The sequence below is a fragment of the Lepisma saccharinum genome, chromosome 1, assembly GCF_977018435.1.
Source record: "Lepisma saccharinum chromosome 1, izLepSacc3.1, whole genome shotgun sequence".
In the NCBI taxonomy this organism is placed as follows: Eukaryota; Metazoa; Arthropoda; class Insecta; order Zygentoma; family Lepismatidae; genus Lepisma; species Lepisma saccharinum.
The window spans coordinates 35,985,897-36,006,302 of record NC_139229.1 but is presented as its reverse complement, the minus strand read 5'-3'; the positions used below and the strand labels follow the sequence as shown (position 1 = coordinate 36,006,302).

The 20,406-nt window shown below is 38.2% G+C and overlaps 1 protein-coding gene across 5 annotated transcripts in view; it reads right to left on the bottom strand.

Moving 5' to 3' along the window:
- The window catches only part of l(3)mbt (lethal (3) malignant brain tumor), a 65,917-nt gene that overhangs the window by 26,090 nt on the left and 19,421 nt on the right, over positions 1-20,406 (bottom strand). For all 5 annotated transcript variants that reach the window (XM_083130625.1, XM_083130629.1, XM_083130627.1 and 2 more), the window contains exons 6-8: positions 18,350-18,566; positions 7,188-7,573; positions 5,971-6,175 (exon numbers count right to left, since the gene is read on the bottom strand). In XM_083130625.1, coding sequence (XP_082986751.1) covers positions 5,971-6,175; positions 7,188-7,573; positions 18,350-18,566 — 808 coding nt within the window. The remainder of the gene's footprint in view (positions 1-5,970; positions 6,176-7,187; positions 7,574-18,349; positions 18,567-20,406) is intronic.

Sequence of the window (20,406 nt, the reverse complement as noted above, 5' to 3'; positions counted from 1 at the left end):
GAAATGACAGGCCTGCTCTTATATCCCATATCTTCAATAGAGTGTAATTGTCTTTTCTATTTCTTTGTTTATAGTTAATCATAGATTTACCAGGTCTCCACATGCAAAAAGTGTGACATTATTCTAAATGTAGGACTATGTCTAAATGTATTACACAATCATTTACAGTAAATAATACCTAGGAAATTTAGCAAGTAATTTGAATTTAAACATTTTCAGATATAAAAAATAAAGGATAAAGTTTTAATGAATTCTTGATTAGAAAATTCCCAAACAATTCTGCATGTGTTTTCAAGCATGCTTTTCTAAGGGGAACTAATTTTTCTCTATGATTTTCTCTAAAGACATATTTTCTCAACGTAAATTATGATGTACATTTACTATATTTTTTCAAATTCTTTCATGGTGATGGGCATATCTGAAATCTAGTGTGTGTCCAGAGCAAAAGAAAACATCTAAAATAAACCAAGAGGTGTGACCAGCCTGTTGTAGGTCAGGAACTACCATGCAGCTTTTTGTTGGGTGATGTGTGGTCGGTTCATGATGTCCTAATGCCACTGTTTCTATTTTTCAAGACCAGGTTCTGCTACCATTTCTTCAAAATACAAGGTGCATCAATAAATAACCGGAAAAGTAGTATAAAAAATCTAAAATACGACTGTAATTGTTATATGTTTGTTATTTTGTAAAGGCATCTTTACGCTATTCATAGCTGGGGCTGACGGATGTTGCAAAACAGTTACACAAGATGGCAGCACCCTTGCAGGAGTGCTCCAAGCTGGAGCAGCGAAGTGGTGTAAGATTTTTGAGTGAAGGCGATAGAAATTCATCACCGCATGACAGTTCAGTACGGTGACAACTGTATGAGTCGATCACAAGTGTACGAGTGGACTGAGAAGTTCAAACAGGGCTTAACCAGTGTTGAAGATTCTCCGCGTCCAGTTCGTTCTGTCACTGCAGTCACAAAAAGCAACATTGATCAAGTGGAGGACTTGATACGGGAGAATCGTCGGATTGCTTCCCAGAAGGAAATAAGTGTAGGATCAGCCCACCATATCAGTCATGACATACTGAGGTTCAGGAAAGTGTGTGCGAGGTGGGTTCCGAAACGTTTGACACTGGAAGTGAAGGAGAGACTTGTTGATGTGTGCAGGGAGCTTTTGCACCGTTATTAAGCTGACGGTGAGGCATTTCTTCATTGTATTGTCACTGGAGAAAGTTGTGTTCATTTCTATGAACCAGAACATAAGAGGACAACAATGGAATGGCGACATCCTTCGTCTCCCAGACCGAAGAAGGTGCGTGCTCAACGGAGTGCCGGAAAGGTCATGTTAACTTTGTTTTGGGACCACAAGGGGCCAATTCTTGAACATTACATGCCCAGAGGTCATAACGTAAACAGTACCACCTACTGCAAACTTTTGCGCGAAAAGCTGAAAAAAGCCGCTCTGCAGAGATGACGTGGTCTGGTGTCCACTGGTGTGCTTTTGCTCCATGACAATGCGAGACCACACACTGCTAGTGCCTACCACCGAGGACCTAAAATTTGAATGCTTACCCCACCCTCCATATTCGCCCGATCTTGCACCTTCTGATTTCCACCCTTTGACCCACTAAAAGATGGTCTAAGTGGATCGAGGTTCCAGAATGACCACGAAATCCAGTCAGCGGCACATGAGTGGTTACACACGCATCGAAAATTATTTCTTTCCTCTGGAATCAGTGCCCTTATCAAGCGCTGGCGTAGGTGCATTGAACTAGGGTGGGACTATGTTGAAACATAGTACTGTAATTTCTTTTGGTGCTTGTAATAAATATTTGCTACAACATATTTCTGGTTATATATTGAATGAGTCTTGTAGTTCATGACTAGGGCCCCAGGTTTGATCGACAGGGAGGTGATGCTACATCATATCATCCTGCCCAGTTCTATCCATCAATTGGCAACAAGGTTCAAAATAATGGATATCTTCTGCAGACTTATAACTTAAAGCAATTGCCACACAGTAGTTTCTTTGTTTTGTTCCCATTTTGTTGTAATATGAAGAAATAAAGTTTAGGTTATGGAAAAGTAAGAAGCACTTATTTCACCTATTTCATATTGTAAGAACTAAGTTAACAATTATTATATTGTAAAAAAAAAAGGTAAAGTGCTTCCCTGTGCTTAGCACCATGCCATGAAGGCGTATAGGTGGTGTGGGGGTAACGCCCCACACTTTCATGATCCAGTCGTGAGTGAGGGTGATGTGATATTATATCGTATAAAAAATAATAATTTCTGAAGATATTCCATGCAGCCACAGCAATTATGTAAAACACAAATACAAAAATCGTACCTCTGTGGCTGATACTTTTTCGTTCATTTGACATTTCAACAAATGCACATACACCTGTGATAGTCTTAAAGGTTCGCATAACCACATTTTGTAGATACAAGGGTAATCCCAAAAGTAAGGTCTCCTATTTTATTTTATTTATTTTATGTTCACAAGTGGTGTAGGGAGTTTGCAGCTGGTCGTACTGAAATTCACGACGAAGAAAGAAGCGAGAGACCATCAATTTCCGATGAGACAATCGCGAAGATTGAGCAAACCATGTGTGAAGATTGGCGGATTACTCTGGATGATCTCTGTACGTTGGTTCCTGAGGTTTCCCGAAGCACCATTCATAGGATTTTAACGGAAAAGTTGCAATATTGGAAGGTACGCACGATGGGTCCCGCAAATGCTCACTAAAGAACGCAAACAGCAACGAGTTGACTCTTCCCACAAATTTCTTGGCTACTATGCAAACGAAAATGACATTTTTTTTGGATTCCATTGTCATGGGTGATGAAGCCTGGGCATTCCACTTCACACCTGAGACCAAACAACAATCACGTGAGTGGCGGCATTCCTCTTCACCCAAGCCTCTAAAATTCAAACAAACACAGTCTGCCAGTAAAGTCATGGCAACTGTGTTTTGGGATCGAAAGGGGGTATTGTTGGTAGACTTCATGGCTTCTGGGACCACAATAAACGCTGACAGTGCTTCTGGGACCACAATAAACGCTGACAGTGATTGTGAGACACTGAAAAACTCAGACGGGCGATTCAGAACCGGAGAAGAGGAATGTTGAGCAAAGGCGTAAGCATTCTCCATGACCACGCTCGCCTCAATTTACGGAATACCTCTAGTTCAACCAATTTATATGTCTTTCTACGGTCTTAGTAAACTAATCTCTCCCAACAAATTAATAGATGGTGGAGCCGCTATATTAGTGATTCTTAATATAAACCACCATAAAGACAATCATAAACACGTCAACCGTCGCTCTCCTGCAACAGTTTGGATGGGGTATCATCACCCACCACAAAATATAACACACAGAATTTTCCTGAAGTAACTTGGATTCTTGCTGTAAGACGATTATGCTTTGTTTCCATATTAAACATGCTATAGTTGCCAGGAGTGGAAGAAGACTGTACCACTTCTTCCCATGTATAAGAGATAGGCTGATAACAACAAATTGCTGTCCTTGACGTCTCCAACAACGAACGGACACTTCACTTATGGTAAATGGTCGACGGGATTCACAGCTTCCAAATTCCTCAGCACACAAAATAACTTTATGTTTAAGTGCTGCATCACGAGCGATGCTTCTGTCTCCTCATTTTTAATGTCCGTTTGATGTGCACTTTGCAAAAGCTCGCTCACTGACCACCTATTTACAGGAACACCAGCATAAGGAGAAATCACAAAGCCTCACTACTAAAAATAGACTGACTCTTTGTTGTGAAATGTTGATTGTTCTCACAACAACAAATTTAAAGGAAACAAAATTTTGTTAAGGGTGATTTTTTCTACCAATACTTATACTTCGATAAAACATAGAGGAGAAAACTTGATTACTGAAATTTACAAATACTTCATTCTACATTACACTAATACCATGGTATATTTACCCTCAGGGTTAGAATTCAGGTGCTAGCCCATTTTGTTCAGGACTTACTCTTTTTTTTATTTGCAAATATGTGCTAAGCCACGAATCCAACTAAGATAAAGCTACACATTTTGAAACATGATCTTAAAATATTTATTTTATTAATTGGATTGGATTAAAAGTAATTAATTCTTGCGCGAGAGTGGTCTTCCCCAAGAAGGCTCAACTGGTAACAACATGAAAAACTATGCAATTATTCTAACACATAATTCTAACATATGGCTGAACCTTACCATATTGTCATATTCGGCTAGCAACCATGAAAAAATTTAATAGCATGTTTATTATTATGATGTAACGTTACATTTGATATAGAAAACTAGCGGGTGTGCGGGACAGAATTTTTTGGGTCGGAATGGAAAAGTTTTTAAATCCCAACATTCAGGATGGGAAAGATTCTCAATTTCCAAAGTCGGGAAATTTTCAGGATGGGAAATGTTCGAAATTCCCCGAAGCTTTTGAAATCTCGAATTCTACATGTCATTTTCAACTTAAGTGATTGTTTTTGCATTTCTGGTACAAAAACTAACAATTTCCGATAAGTTCCAGACACTTACAATGCAGAAAACGTTGAGAATTAACGACTTTTTTAAATAACACCTCGGTATTTCCTGACCGGGATCCCGAAAAGTCGGGAAGTCATTTCCCAAAGTCAGGATCAGGATGGGAAATTTTTTTCCCAATCTCAGTCCTGACTTTTTGGGATCCTGCACACCCCTATAGAAAACACACAAACATTAAGAAACACATACTGTGCTCGTTATTAAAAAAAAAGGTAATGGAAATTCCCACAAGCAAAATAGATTTAAAAAAAAAAAAATTAGCACTGAATTTGAAAATTTAGGCAGCAGGTGAAAATTTTCAGGCATCCTGTATTTTCTATCCCTGTTTATGCATACAGACTCTGATCAACATGCCATCAAATTCAATATTCACCTAAATTCTCAAGACCAAAGACCCAAAAAAAGGTGCACCTGGAATTCGAAGAAATACGGTATTTAAATTTCATAATACCTTTGCTGACGTACGCCTGAAGATTTTGTATCTATGCACTTTTAGATGTAAATTTTAAAGAACGGGGCTATGCATTCTGATCTTACCCAGGCCCCGCAATATGTTGCTACACCAATGGATAACAGTGTACAATAATAACCATCTATTCTACCTTGGACCCCTTAAAAGAGCTAATCCATACAGCAGAGTTGTATCCTGCTAAAAGAACCATTATTGTTCATATAAAACAGTGCAATTGTAGGTTCGGTGAGGTACCAGACTGAAATTTGCCCCTCCCAACAGTAATTTCTGGATCCGCCACTGGTTGACACTTTGCCAATCTGCAGGAAAAAACGTTCATGGCACATTCCAACATCTGAATAGGAATGTTCCTGTTGGTTTCTGCTTCAATGCACTTCCCATTGCTTCAGACTTCTTCACCCAGATTCTCATTGCATTGGATGATGAAATGAGATCATATCTCCAGAGATTACAATAATGTCGATACTCTGCTCATGCAATGGCAACATTGTCATCATTTTTATAAAATGCCCTCCCAGCTACAGCACGTTAAAAGTCTTCTCCAGCAATCCATGCCTGGAAATGGCATACATTGGTGATGCAAATGACAATAAGTGTTGCCAACACAATTATAGAAACTCCCCCATTACAAAAAAAAAAAAAAAAAAGAAATGGCAGACCCTGTACATAAAGTATCTACAAAAAGTACAATTTTGTTTCTAAATTAGTGTTTAATCTGTTGCGTGCTCTGCTGTTAGAAAATGTATATGGACACAAATAGTCACATTTAAGTTGTAACCTGAAAATTAGATAGTCTTATCAAATGGAAGTAACATGAGTTTCTGCTTCCATGCATGTAGCACAACAAGAAAAAAACAGGAGAGCCAACTTGTAATCATGGAAATCGGGAGAAAGGAAGGTCCAAAACTGCATTCCATAGAAAGTACTTTACAGAGGGAGGGGGTGCCATTTACCTTGAACTTCAGCTACAGTGAGGATACAGAACATGGATGGATGCTCTGGATCAATTCCTTCAAGCTTCATGCCAACTTTGAAGCCATTCTTGCTGTACGGGAAAGGGTCCTTGAACAACTTCTGAGGTGCTGCTTTGGCCTTGCAATGTTCCAAATATTTAGTCCATGAGAATCCGTTCTTGCCTGTTAACCATGAGAATTTGGCCTGGAAAAAATAACAATCTATTAAAAACTGAATTAATTTAAGTCTGTGATTTTAAAAAAAAGAAAAATTAATTGTTTTTTTTAACTATTATGGAATTAATAGTTCTTGAGAATGATAAGGTGCCTGTATATGTAAATGGCCTGTAAATTCAAAATGTATATCTGATAATTGCAATTAGGATGCTACACTACTTAAATTGACTGATAGATTTGGTTTTGTTTTACTTCACTTTTAGCTAATTACGAATATGATAATGAGTGAAGATACAATGAAGGGACACTCATAAAAAAAAACAAGCATGCCCAGGCTGGGAGTTGAACCCAGGACCACTGGCATCATATAGAGACTAACTATACTTAAATATAATTTGGTATGATCACTTATGTTTATATACCAGCAAATTTTTCATAATTGGGAAATGAGAGATGTGGTAGTATATAAATACAGAAAAACAGTCCAACGAGATCCAACGAGGATGGTGGCAGTGGCCATTGAAATTAATAGAACTATGAAAAAAAAAAAACAGTTTTGTGGAAAAAGTGAGTACTAGATTCTCTGTTTTTAACATATTTTTATTAGAAATAATCATTTTCCTTTTTTAATATACTAATGTGAGGGCAGCGTTTTAAATGAAAAATTTCAAAGGCAACCATAACAAGCAACCAAACTAGAATGAGCTAGAGATTAAGATATTTATTAATTTTGCTAATGAACAAAATAAACATATCATGCTGCACAGTTACATGGCAACGTTAATTATTTTTTTCTGACGCAAATCAACTACCACTAAAAAACATTCCAAGAAGAAATGTAGCTGTAGCAAAAATTTGGATACAAACTACAAGTATTTTGTAGCAAAGCCACATGTATAGCTTTAAAGTTGTAGTGCCACTACCGGTACGAAGTGTGTAGCTATCTATGGTAGTGTAGCTACAAGTAGCATGCTACTTCCAATCACAGATTTATATTTTATCCCATTTTGAAATAATTCTTCACTAGCGAAAGCTGTTACCTTGTTTGCATCTTGAGATGCTTCGTTGGATGTTGTATCCTCTTCACTTGGTGTCGGAGTGTTCTCCTTCAATGATGGTGAAACCTGGTTTGAATTCTCTTGCAAGCCCAGCAGGTACAGACGTTTCTTCTTCCGCCTTGCTCTCAATTCTTTAAGCTCACGTTCCTTCTTGCTTTGAGCTGCTTTCTTGTTGTTGTACGATGTAACACAGGTGTGGCTGCAGAACCGGGGTGTCACAAACTCGCTTGCTAAACCGTAACAGCCACATCCTTCGCAGCAGTAGATATCGTCTGCACTTCTTGGTTTCAGTGACTTCAAACCAGCAGCTAATCGCGTAGACTTCCCAGAATGATGCGTAGTCTTTGTCAAATCCTCAGGAACATTATCTACAAGAGAGGAAATCATCAAGTATAAATGCACCTGGATTGAACAGTATACTGGATGTTTAGATACTAAGATAATTTTCAAACTTCATCCTGCAAGATATTCAGTGCCATGAACGGAAGAACTATTAGAACAGTGTAGTTTCTACTCTAAAACTAAACTTCTGTGAGTTTCTCATACAGTTTTAAGTGATAAAAATCATTTTTATTACAAATACTTGTATTAACAAGAAGTTCTGCATCTTAAGATATATTATATCTGTGTATGTGAAGCTCCCCACTGCCACTGGCCATCTATAGACATGTAGTACCATCTACCTACAAATGAGTAAACTAATTCCAATAACTAGCTAGTGAGCTATTTGAAAACCCAAAGCAGGTGTAGTGTTTGAACCTTGGAGAAATTAATTCGAAAAGTTAAAAGCTTCATTAAGTATTATCGTAGTTACCAGAGAAATTATGATTTAAAAATGAGCTTGCACAAGCAGGCATTATTGGTTTCCAATCAACTCGGACATGAGATTTTGCACATTTCCATGATAGGTTCGCAGGGATTATATGCCCGAGACCAGACATTACATGATCAGATGTTGAAAGCATGTCATGGCCGCATGCACCAACGACGATTATTTCGAAGTTCAGATGAACGAGATCAATTTTAATCCACTCTAAATGAACTTGGTTTAAAGATTTGCATTGCACCAACGAAAAACGACATTCACGAGATTAAGTTCAACTGATTCGAGATTTATTTGTAAGGCTATACCTGATTGGTTGGCTAAAATAAATTACAATCAAGAATCGCATGGAGTAGTGTGTGTTAATGTATCAACATGTAGGAGAAGAAAGTAATTCGGGCTGCAAACTTCTCTGAATTTGAGAGATGTACTAATCAACTAACGGTACAACACAAAAAGGAGAAGGAGAAAGCATGGAACCTTCTTCTACGGGACTTTAATGCCTTACGAAATTCATTCGATTTTGATGCTACTGATGTCTGTGGTAAGTATTTGAATTTTTCATTTCTTAATTCTTATATACCTATATTGTCGTGTTGTATAAATGGTAACATGTATTTTCGTAAATTTATACAATCATATTTCCAACACCATGTAGCAATATCGTAATATTCCTCTGTTTGTTCTAATTTACCTTGCACTTGCACATAATATATGATATTTATATATGCTTTGTGTTCCGGGGTAGAAGGTATTTAGAAACATTACAACTTTGCACTACAGAACCACAAATTATTATTATTATTATTATTATTATTATTATGGCAGTTTTTATACAGTTCAACATTGTACACTCAACATCTCTAGCGTTTGCACGCCCTCGATGTCATCTTCCACTCTTTTTATATTCAGAAACAACTGCCTGCAATCGAAGCGTCAGTATCATGAACCAGGATCGCCAAACGGTGGTGAATGGGCGATCAGAAGATAAACTCGTTTTGATGTTCCTAGATCGCGATCAAGTGTTGAACCATCTTCGTGCAATGGAATTTTCCAATGATCCCTTCCCGATCCGAGTTTAAATTTTGATCTTCGTTGGTGCCATAAGGGCACTGAATCCTAAGAGACCTAAACCCGATCCATCTAACCTTACAACAAAAAGATTTAGGCATATTTTATTAATGACCTGACCTGCCTAACCTAACAACGAAAGAATTTGGTAATGAAATTGTTCGCACCCCATGCACATAAATAGATTTCAGCTGCAGTCAGTATTCAAGATGACAGGAAATGAATGGCCACTATCAAACTGTGACAGTCAGATTTACCGTCATTATTATTATTATCATTATTATGCATGTATGTAGCGGTAAAAAGACGTGTTGATTCAAAGTGTTGAGTGTTTTAATTTGTAAGATTACATATTTGATTTTTTGCCAAGCCGACGGGAGGAACGAGAGGTTCGCGTGTGTTAAGGGCGAGCACCTGAAGGGTCACGCTATGCGTCTAAAGCTTAGGAAATTCGACCGTAATGACAAACATTTAAATATCTCGGTTTCCAACGGTCAGATTCATGTGAAACTTATACCAGCGCAGCGGCATGTGTGCAAGGACGGATATGTGGAGTTTCGTCACGATCAAGCGACAATTACGGACGCCAGATCAAATCGGTTCTAATTGATCAGTTTGTGGACAGCGATTGCAATTGAGCTATGGGCGACAGCCAGGCAGAAGCTTAATCCGCACAAACTCAACTTCGAGCACGGCTCGTCCCACTTGGGAGACAATAGAGCAAAGTGGACTGACCTCTTCGGAAGGTCACTCCAACGTGCGCATAGCGTCCTTTTTCAAAATCCAAATAAAACGAAGGACATGGTTTTTCGTTACACAGTCTTACCGCGATCCTTGTAGGGAGAGCAGCTCCGTGCTACCTCTCCATATACAGTTTTGCCGCGATTCTTGGAACGAGAGCACCTTCGTGCTACCTTTCGTGTACAGTGGACTTTGTTGTGTTGTGCGAACACCAGTGTGTGTGATAGGCAGTAAGTCTACACGAGTGCGCCTACCTCAACCGCTGGGGGAAGTTGAAGCGAAACCGTGTTTCCGTGATTACCTTACGCCATTTATAATTTTTGAGAAACGAGGAACACCGGAAACTATGGCGGGCTAGAGGGAGAAGAGAGATGAGGGCGTTACGTCGATTCGCCCGATGTCAGAAGAAGCTACGCCGATGATGCCTATCCGCCGCCATGGAGAGAGAGAGAACGTCGAACGCCGCCCTATTGATACGCCGACGATGCCTACCATCCGCCACGTTGACGCCCCGACGACGCCTACCAGCCACGACATAGAGACGTAGAGAGAGATGTTGACGCCCCGACGACGCCGACGACGCCTACCATCCGCCACGTTGACGCCCCGACGACGCCGACGACGCCTACCAGCCGCGACAGAGAGATGTAGAGAGAGATGTTGACGCCCCGACGACGCCTACAACGACCGCTCAGATGCGACGTCCGAACCGCGCCATACCACGGAGATCCACCGATCCCGAGAGGAAGAGGAGCCGGGGAACTAGGTGTTTGAACCCTTTTTGCATCTTCATCGTCACGACCAAGGAAACCTTTCGCGTGGATACTATGTGTTTTCAATCGCCCATAAAGACGCCTGGATGCACCCCGGAAGCTGAGAGATGGTAAAGTATTCATCTGTGTGAACCTTAACACGTGACGGCCCGATTGATTTAGAGAACGCCCTTGAAATTCGTCGACATTTTGAAAACGCCCACTCGACTCGAAATTTTATACCGAACTCCCGTCGCGCTTGTCATGTGTAATCTATTCGTCTCAGGTCAATTTTTCGTATTCCTTGTGATATTTTTTTTATGATCTTAAATTCATTGTTGTTTGTGCTCCTTTGTATTTGTTTAAAGTGCGTACTATTAGAGTAAAGCGCCGCCCGCTTAATTGCATATTCTACTTGAGGTTTGTTCATTTTTATGTGTCAGCGCTGTGTCGCTGCTAGCTATGTCCGGTCGCATATGTGATTATTTGTTAAAGTATTTGCCTGGTAATGTGAATTGCTCGTCGCGGCGAAGTGTTTAAGTCCCGCCTGCTAGAGAGTATATGTTTGCGCCACTCAACGGAGGTTATTTGTTATGTTTGGAACCACGTGAGGTCTTGTAAAAGGAAAACGTCCGCCCACGTGAATGTAATTGCCGTTGAGACGCCTTTGTTTATACTGGTCAAGTAATGTATTGTCACCGCGCCGACTAGTTTCTTTTTTAAAAAACAAAAGGTGAACTTAAGTAAGGGCTGGCTAGGATTTAAGTAGCACTGGAGCAAAATCACAGATGACCTGATTAGACAAAAAGTAAGATAAAATTAATTGAGAATGCAATAATTAGGGCTTGTCGTCATAAAACCTGTACATGTTATGTATAATTTCTTGTGTCGATGACCCCATGAGGATTGAATCTGAGAGAGAATGTGAGAGTGCAAGTGTGGGGACCTGTAATGATTCCATTTTTGTTGGTTACAAATAGAATATACTTTTTATTTTCATGTTAATTTTGGGCTATATCATTTTCGTATGCATGTCGCTACCCGTGATTTTCAGGTATGCAGCTAGCCGCTTCCCGGCTACAGGTAAAGAGGTGGTAATTTGAAAGTACATATGTCTTTGTTTTTATTCGATATGGCTTATTACTATGCACTGTTGGTCACCGGTTCCTACACACGAACTTAACCTGGACCGTAACGCTATTTCGCTTGTCCGAGGGAGATTTTGCCGCCTCTATCTAGGTAGTGGTAGCATTTGTTTTCCCGGGCAAGGGAGGGTGTTTCATTCATTCATACAAAACAAACAACAAACAAACAGAAGGTAAAAAATCATTCTCCAGAAATCGCACATTAAGTAATCACTAAGACTCTGAAGTAAGTGTTAACTGACATAATTAGAAATTGAACCTTGTAAAAAATGCCTGTCCACCATGATAAATTCGGAATTATACAATAGGAACTTGGTTCTTTTGTGCCTTACAGCCAAAAGAAAGACGACTACATTTTTTGAAAAGAAAGTAATCTAAAAAAATGCATTACTACCGAAATAATGAATTAACTTACACTTTGCATCGTCATCACCAGGGAACAGATTTATATGTAGTAAAAAGTGCTAAATATGTAAGCACATACTATTTAGTTATCTTCACCAAAATATGGACTTCAAATTGTAGAAAATTCCTTTTTAACTCTTGAGTTTTGAAATAATTGATTGCGCTTGTCTCGGCATTGCGAGTGTCTTGAAGGGAAGCCAGAAGCAAATCCCATATTTGTGCCACCAAATCATTGCTTCTGGTGCTGCTGTTGGGCATGCAACAAGTGGTGAAGGTGGGGTTAGTATTGGGCTCCTTGACTTGCGACTCTCTTTCAAAGCTGCCAAAATAACATTTGTTACAACCACGAGTTGATGCTTGAGCTCTCATTCTTGATTGTTGACAATAAGTGGAAATAAACAGGAATTTCAAGTGTTCTACAATAGCAAGCAGTTGGGAGGTGAAAAAAAACATTATTGTTCGGATGACAGAAAACTTGTAATTAATGCAATTAATGGGTATAAAAAAGGTCATAAACTTTCGTTTCTTTAACATCGCTTTGGACTTTGTCAGTTATTTGCAAAATATTCAGCCAACTATTTCGGTAACAAGGGAACATGTAGTTATTGTTATTGCTCGAATATGGAGTATATGTTGAGAAATGATCTGAAATATGGAAATAATATGTAAAAATAACTTAAATATGAGCTAAAACCTAATATATGTATAGTCAATGAAGGGTCATTCCATGCCAAACCATTCAATGGTGGTTGCATGACCATTTTAGAAAAAATTCATTTTTAGTATACGTTTGTACATGTTTCTAGATATCAAAACCAATGTTCAAAAAAAATTATTGTCTTAGTTCTCCTGCGGCAGCCATTTTTCCAACATGGCACATGGCTTTTTTTGCTCATTTAGCAGTATACAGAAACCTTAATATCTCAAAAAACATTAAAGCTAGAGACCTGAAACAAAATTCATTTTGTAGCTAATGTAGTATACTTCCTGTGATATTCAAGTATGTTTTGCTTTAAATTGCATCGTAAGTACAAAAATTAAGGTGGAAAATAGGGTAACAATAGTTAAAAAATTGTACTTTTAAGTCCAATTTTTTTAATGAAGGGGTTTAGTCTACGGCTTGATTTTTTTCCCATGTGTAGTCCTACTTGCAGGGTGTCTGTAAATAAAATATCAGTGCTTAGAAATACACCCCTTTTTTACAGCATGGGCTCAAACATGGTCGTTCATTGAATTTTGACAGTTTTCGGGGTTAAATATCTCAGATGGGTCCCCTTTAAAAATTCTGAAATTTGGCACATAGGAAGCCCTTCATGAACCTAACTCACAGTAAAAATCTCAACTTTTAGATTCAACTCGTTTTGGTCAATATGAGGTAACATAAGTCACCTAATTTCTGACGTTGCAAAGTATGGTTAAACTATATACATCCCATACTTAGAATAATGAAGTCTTTTCTTTTTCTTTTTTAAATTTGGGATAAATAAAGCCTCAGAAAATATAGTAACATAAGGTTTTAACCTTTTGACGCCCAAGACCTCTTTCACAAGTAAGCCTCTGGGTACCGAGCCGATTTTGAGCAAAATGCAGTTTCAATTATATAAGTGTAGATCGGAAGCTAATTGCCCTAGAGAGATGAGTGATATACCGTTGTACGCGGAATGAACCAGAGATTCAGACTATATGAATTTTTTGCAAATTCGGCGTATATGTGGCGAGGGGGAGGGGGCTAACTCTCAAAATTCCAAAATTTCAGGAAAAAAAATTGTGTTCCCCCACCCTCCCCTCAAGCAAAAAGTACATGACAGTGTCGACATGCATATGGAAATGATCGCTAACATGTAAGGAACACAAAAATATTTGCATTATTATCATATGACCAATGTAACTTGAGTTATACCCCCAAAAGGAATTGTCGGTACGCCACTGATTCAAGCTTCAAATTGCAGCCGTACCTTGAAATAACTTTAGCTCAGAGACTATTTGCCCTGGAGATATGAACGATATACCGTTGTACGCAGAATGAATCACAGATTCAGACGATATATAATTTATTCACATTCGGTGCACATATGGAGGGTGAAAGGGGGGAAATCCCCTGAATTTTTTTAATTAAAAAAAAGGGGTTTCTCCTAACCGCCCCCCGAAAAAAAGGATATGAAAAGTTCAAAATGCACATAGAAATTATCGCTCGCATGTAAGAAACAGAAAAATATTTGCATCATTGCCGTATGACCAATGTAACAACAGAACAACAAAGCCGGTCTTCCTTTGTCGGCAAAAATTTGACGTTGAAAAGAGCCGCAAAAGAGAAGTACCTTTTCCCACCTTTCCCCCTCCATTTTCATGAAGACAAAAAAAATGCAAAAAACAATTTCTGTTAAATACATGTGTTAGGAACAATATAAAAAAATAAAGTCGATATTCTAGCCAAAAATAGAAAAGTTATAACGTAAAAACTATGACCTTGACACAGCATCTCGATCAAGACGCTTGGTACCCCGAGGGTTACTTTCGGGTATCTCGTTCGAGACGCTTGGGCACCAAATTTTCCCATGTGTAGTCCTACCTGCAGGGTGTCTGTAAATAAAATATCAGTGCTTAGAAATGTACCCCTTTTTTACAGCATGGCCTCAAACATGGCCGTTCATTGAATTTTGACAGTTTTCGGGGTTAAATATCTCAGATGGGTCCCCTTTAAAAATTCTGAAATTTGGCACATAGGAAGCCCTTCATGAACCTAACTCACAGTAAAAATCTCAACTTTTAGATTCAACTCGTTTTGGTCAATATGAGGTAACATATGTCACCTAATTTCTGACGTTGCAAAGTATGGTTAAACTACATCCCATACTTAGAATAATGAAGTATTTTCTTTTTCTTTTTTAAATTTGGCATAAATAAAGCCTCAGAAAATATAGTAACATAAGGTTTTAATACTTGACTTACCAGAAATTAAAATTACAAGGTATGACAATTGAAAATCTGCGAAATTTCATTTGCAAAAGGTTTGGTTTATTAGGTACCCACGACCAGTTGGTATTGTCAGCTCCAGTTTCCTATTCATTCTCTTTGTTGAATCATGCAGGATTCTTTGTTCTTTCACTAAGTTCCTAAGTAAATTATCAGAAACCTTCAGTTCATCACAAATTTTTTCTTGACCAAGTGGTAGCAATCAAACTGATGATTCTGACCTTTTCAACATTAGTTTTTTGCTCATTTACATTTTTCTTCTTATAATTTCAATTATATGATTGTACTGGCCATGCAAAGAATTGTCACACTTGGTTTCCTTCTCTTCAGTTTCAATACTTAGTGAAAAGCAACTTTCCAGTTTCCTTTGCACTCCTAGGATGTGAATAGTTTTTCGAGCAAGATCACTTTATTGTTTTTCTGCAATCAGCCTCCTCAGATTTGAAACAGGAGATGCATAAAAAACAGAACAGACTTCATGCATTTTCTTTAGTTTTCCTTGGCTTGGCACAAAGACATGATTTCAATTCTGGCATTTAAGTGAGTCACTTTCTCCACATATGAAACTTTTACTCCAACATATCAGGGATATTGATTTAACTGGTATAAGGCTTTCTTGACACTTTTTTTAAATTTAAGTGGTACTTCTGAAGATCACAACATACTTTACCATATAAAAAGCTATATTTAATGGTATTTGCAAATTGTCTCTAAGCCATACACCTGTCGTCTTGACTTAAGAAGTGTTATCATTTTCACTGACTTTGTTAAGATTAGTTAGGTCTTTGGGAACCTTACCAAAAGGGTATTTATGTCCTCTCCAGTTAAAAATATTACAGAACATTCCATTTCCTGTCACCGATAATGAACATTCACAAGTCACTACTCTTGGAACATTACGCAAATGAAGAATGACAGCAGAGATTGTACATGCACAGATCAATTCCAGGCTTGCCTCACATCCTATCAAAACATGTCTATGAATCTTCTGCTGTGCATGACTCACATCTATTTCAACGAATGTCTTTTCTTGGAAAAAAAGTGGAAAATAAAGGAAACAAAAGATAATATATTTTACCAGCTTTGACACTCCAAAATATATAGCCTACTTTCAGTGGAGTGCTCAAGGAGGGGTTTGTGGGGGTCATAACCCAATACCTTTGGCCTAGTATTCCATAAACAATTACGTCAAAGGCAGGATAATGTGGCAAAAACAGAGCTGTATACTAATAAAGTATATGTAACCCCCCCTTCCCTCCCTTTCGAAATTCCTGGGCATGCCACTGCCTATCTTAAGCTGCATGTACTGCTACAGTGATAGAAATATGGGGGAAGCTCAGTTTTGGAGCTGACAATACCAACTGGTCGTGGGTACCTAATAAATCAAAACCTTTTGCAAATGAAATTTCGCAGATTTTTAATTGTCATACCTTGTAATTTTAATTTCTGTTAAGTATTAAAACCTTATGTTACTATATTTTCTGAGGCTTTATTTATGCCAAATTTAAAAAAGAAAAAGAAAAGACTTCATTATTCTAAGTATGGGATGTAGTGTAACCATACTTTGCAACGTCAGAAATTAGGTGACATATGTTACCTCATATTGACCAAAACGAGTTGAATCTAAAAGTTGAGATTTTTACTGTGAGTTAGGTTCAAATTTCAGAATTTTTAAAGGGGACCCATCTGAGATATTTAACCCCGAAAACTGTCAAAATTCAATGAACGGCCATGTTTGAGCCCATGCTGTAAAAAAGGGGTGCATTTCTAAGCACTGATATTTTATTTACAGACACCCTGCAGGTAGGACTACACATGGGAAAAAAATCAAGCCTTAGACTAAACCCCTTCATTAAAAAAATCGGACTTAAAAATGCAATTTTTTTAACTATTGTTACCCTATTTTCCACCATAATTTTCGTAATTACGATGAAATTTAAAGCAAAACATACTTGAATATCATAGGAAGTATACTTCATTAGCTACAAAATGAATTTTGTTTCAGGTCTCTAGCTTTAATGTTTTTGAGATATTAAGGTTTCTGTATACTGCTACATGAGCAAAAAAGCCATGCGCCATGTTGGAAAAATGGCTGCCGCAGGAGAACTAAGACAATAATTTTTTTGAACATTGGTTTTGATATCTAGAAACATGTACAAACGTATGTACTAAAAATGAATTTTTTCTAAAATGGTCATGCAACCATTTTTTAAAAAATTGGTTGATTTAACATGGAATGACCCTGAAGTTACTAATAACTGTTTTATACAGTGTATATTGATACAATTTTAGGTTGAAATGTATCTTCTGCAAATATGCTGTATAAAGAAACAAACTGCTGGAATACTAAGTGAGCTGAGTGTACAAATATACATTTTCGAGTCTACATGCCATGATGTGCAGATAATACAAAATATAATTGATTTCAGTTTCATACATAAATATGTATTTAAATACATATAAATCCATTCCCTGGTCATCACTTTAATATGAATATACAGTGCGTCCATTTCGATCTGCAGCCGAGAGATCGGGAGAAGCGTGGCGGGCGGCGCTGGCGGAGATGCCGACATTTGCAGCCTGTAATGCTCGCTTATTTTTACGGACATATCCAGACATTTATATAAATATTGCAAAACGAGCACTAACCTGGGTTATAATTCATCATCTGTAATTCATCCAAGTTCTGCAATTATATACACAAAAAAATACGCTTTAGAAGTGACGATAAGAGTCACAGATAATAAAACATTTTAATCATAGTTTTGACCAGCAACGTCCTGCTTAAGTTTATATCCTTGAAAGAGTTTTGTGTCGATGGGGATCGTTTGGAGGTTTCGAATGTGCAACACTGTATCAAGATTACGCTGCCGACGAAACCATTAAAAGTCAATGGTTTTCGTGAGCTTCCTCGATGAACTCGATGAAATTGGGGCAGCGTTAGAAAGTTATCCAAACAAACCTCTACGCCATGTTTCACAGGAGATGGGAGTGTCAAAATCATCAGCACATACAGCCACTAAGCTACTAAAATTAAAACCATACTCTTATAACACAGGTTAGTGCTCGTTTTGCAATATTTATATAAATGTCTGCATATGTCCATTAAAATAAGCGGGCATTTCAGGCCGCAAATGTCGGCATCTCCGCCAGCGCCGCCCGCCACGCTTCTCCCGATCTCTCGGCTGCAGATCGAAATGGACGCACGGTAGCATTAACATAAAACAAAATTACCTGATTTAATTTCAGATTCTTTCTTAATGCCATCTTCAGGAATAGCTTCATCCTTAACTGTGGCTATTTCTTTGGTGTCAAGCTCCTCAGATTTCCTGTTCTTGACCGCATCTGGTTCAGATTTCACTTCTGCTACAGGAGCAGATGGTTTTGATGCAAGAAGTTTCTCATAGTTGTCATCAACTATTTCCATGATACCAAACTCATTAAGACGAAACTATGAATAAATGAAGAAATATATCTACAGGGTGTCTACCAAAATCTTGACGTTCTTTTTGTTTTTATTAACCTTTATCTATTCGACCCTTACATTGAAAGAGGAACATAAATTGAGAGTATTTGAAAATAGGATCCTTAGGAAAATATTTGGACCTAAAAGAGATGAGGAGACAGGTGAGTGGAGAAGGTTACATAATTTAGAACTACACAATTTGTATTCATGTCCAGATATTATTAGAATAATTAAATCAAGAAGACTTAGGTGGGCAGGCCATGTGGCACGAATGGGAGAGGAAAGAGGAGTTTACAGGATTCTTGTTGGGAAACCTGATGGTAAGAGACCTGTAGGAAGGCCAAGACGAAGATGGAGGGACAACGTTGAGATGGACCTAAGGGAAATCGGTAGGGATGGAAAAGAGTATATAGATCTTGCTCAAGATAGGGACAGATGGAAGGCCTGTGTTGCTGCAGCCATGAACCTTCGGGTTTAAGAAGGCTAGAGAGTTAGTTAGTTTAGTTAGTTAGTTATCTATTCGACCCCAACTTAGTTAAAGTTGGAAATTAGCAATTCAGGAAATAAATATTTATTTAATGAAAATTACCTATCAAATTACCTATGATGAAAACTGAAGCTGGTATTTAACAAGAGAATTAGACTTGCTTTATCTATTAATGCATTCTGGACTGCATTTGGCAGATTAGCAAGGTTCTGGCATCTGAACTCACAACCTGTATGATCTTACGAGGGGCTTGTGAAGCACTATGAACCCTATATATTGTCTCTTCATCCATCTTATCTTACCACCATTCATCTTCACCTTTGCGATTAGACAACAGCAGGGGTGGCACCAGGGGGGTGCAAGGGGATGCTTGCCTTCCCCTTAATTTTCTTCCGCACCCCCTACGTTCAACTGAAAACACTAACATCAATATGCAATATTATGTCACGTCGTCATATTGAGCATCGAATGATAGGTACTGAAGTAAGACCGTTATTATTGTATGCAACAGGCAAGCACCGATCTAGGACATACTTCTCTGCACTGGCGGCAACCTCTATAAAGATCAGATTTTTTTTCTTTCGTCAGCTTTGTTGTTATGAATTTTTTCTTCTTTTGTTTCTTCAAGTGGTCTGTTCGTGGTTTTTGATAATATATAGCTTAAAGTGAGTTTTTTTCTTTTTTGCATTGTTGATAAACTGTTTATTTTCCGCCTGCTTGTTCTTCCTCGCACTGGTGGAGCAAGAATTTCAGCTGCTTACAAGGTATGACCAAATCGTGGTCGGTAAATTATTTAATGCAAGTTGTAACATGAAGGGTAGTTTTCTTGTTAATACTTTCTATGCATTTGTTCTACGTAACGTGTCTAGTCAACGTACCATTTCAAGCTTTTTCATAAACTGTTAGGAAGAGGCCCAATTTTCACGAAGAAATTTTACAGTTCGTTGTTGGGGATAGTGCGCCAGAAGGGATTTTAAAGATGACACAGTTGCTGTGCTCTTCGCGTTTTGTCTTGTGGCAGACGGAAGGTATAATGTTGCTCTTCGCATTTTGTCTTGTGGCAGACGGAAGGTATAATGTACTATGTATTTTGTGCCTTCATTGGTAACATTGAAAAAGTTCAAAAATTGTGGTTTTAAGGACAGGATGATTTTATTTTGTATTTCACTACATAGTTCAATAAGACTGCAGCGTGTATCTGAATGTTTACACTGTGCGACCATTTTCTTGGAGTAGAAGACTTAATACATATCTATCATCATAGACGTCCATGGGGAGGGCATGGGGGTGGGGGGGGACAGCATCCCTGGAAAATGAATGCCAATCTAAAGTTATATA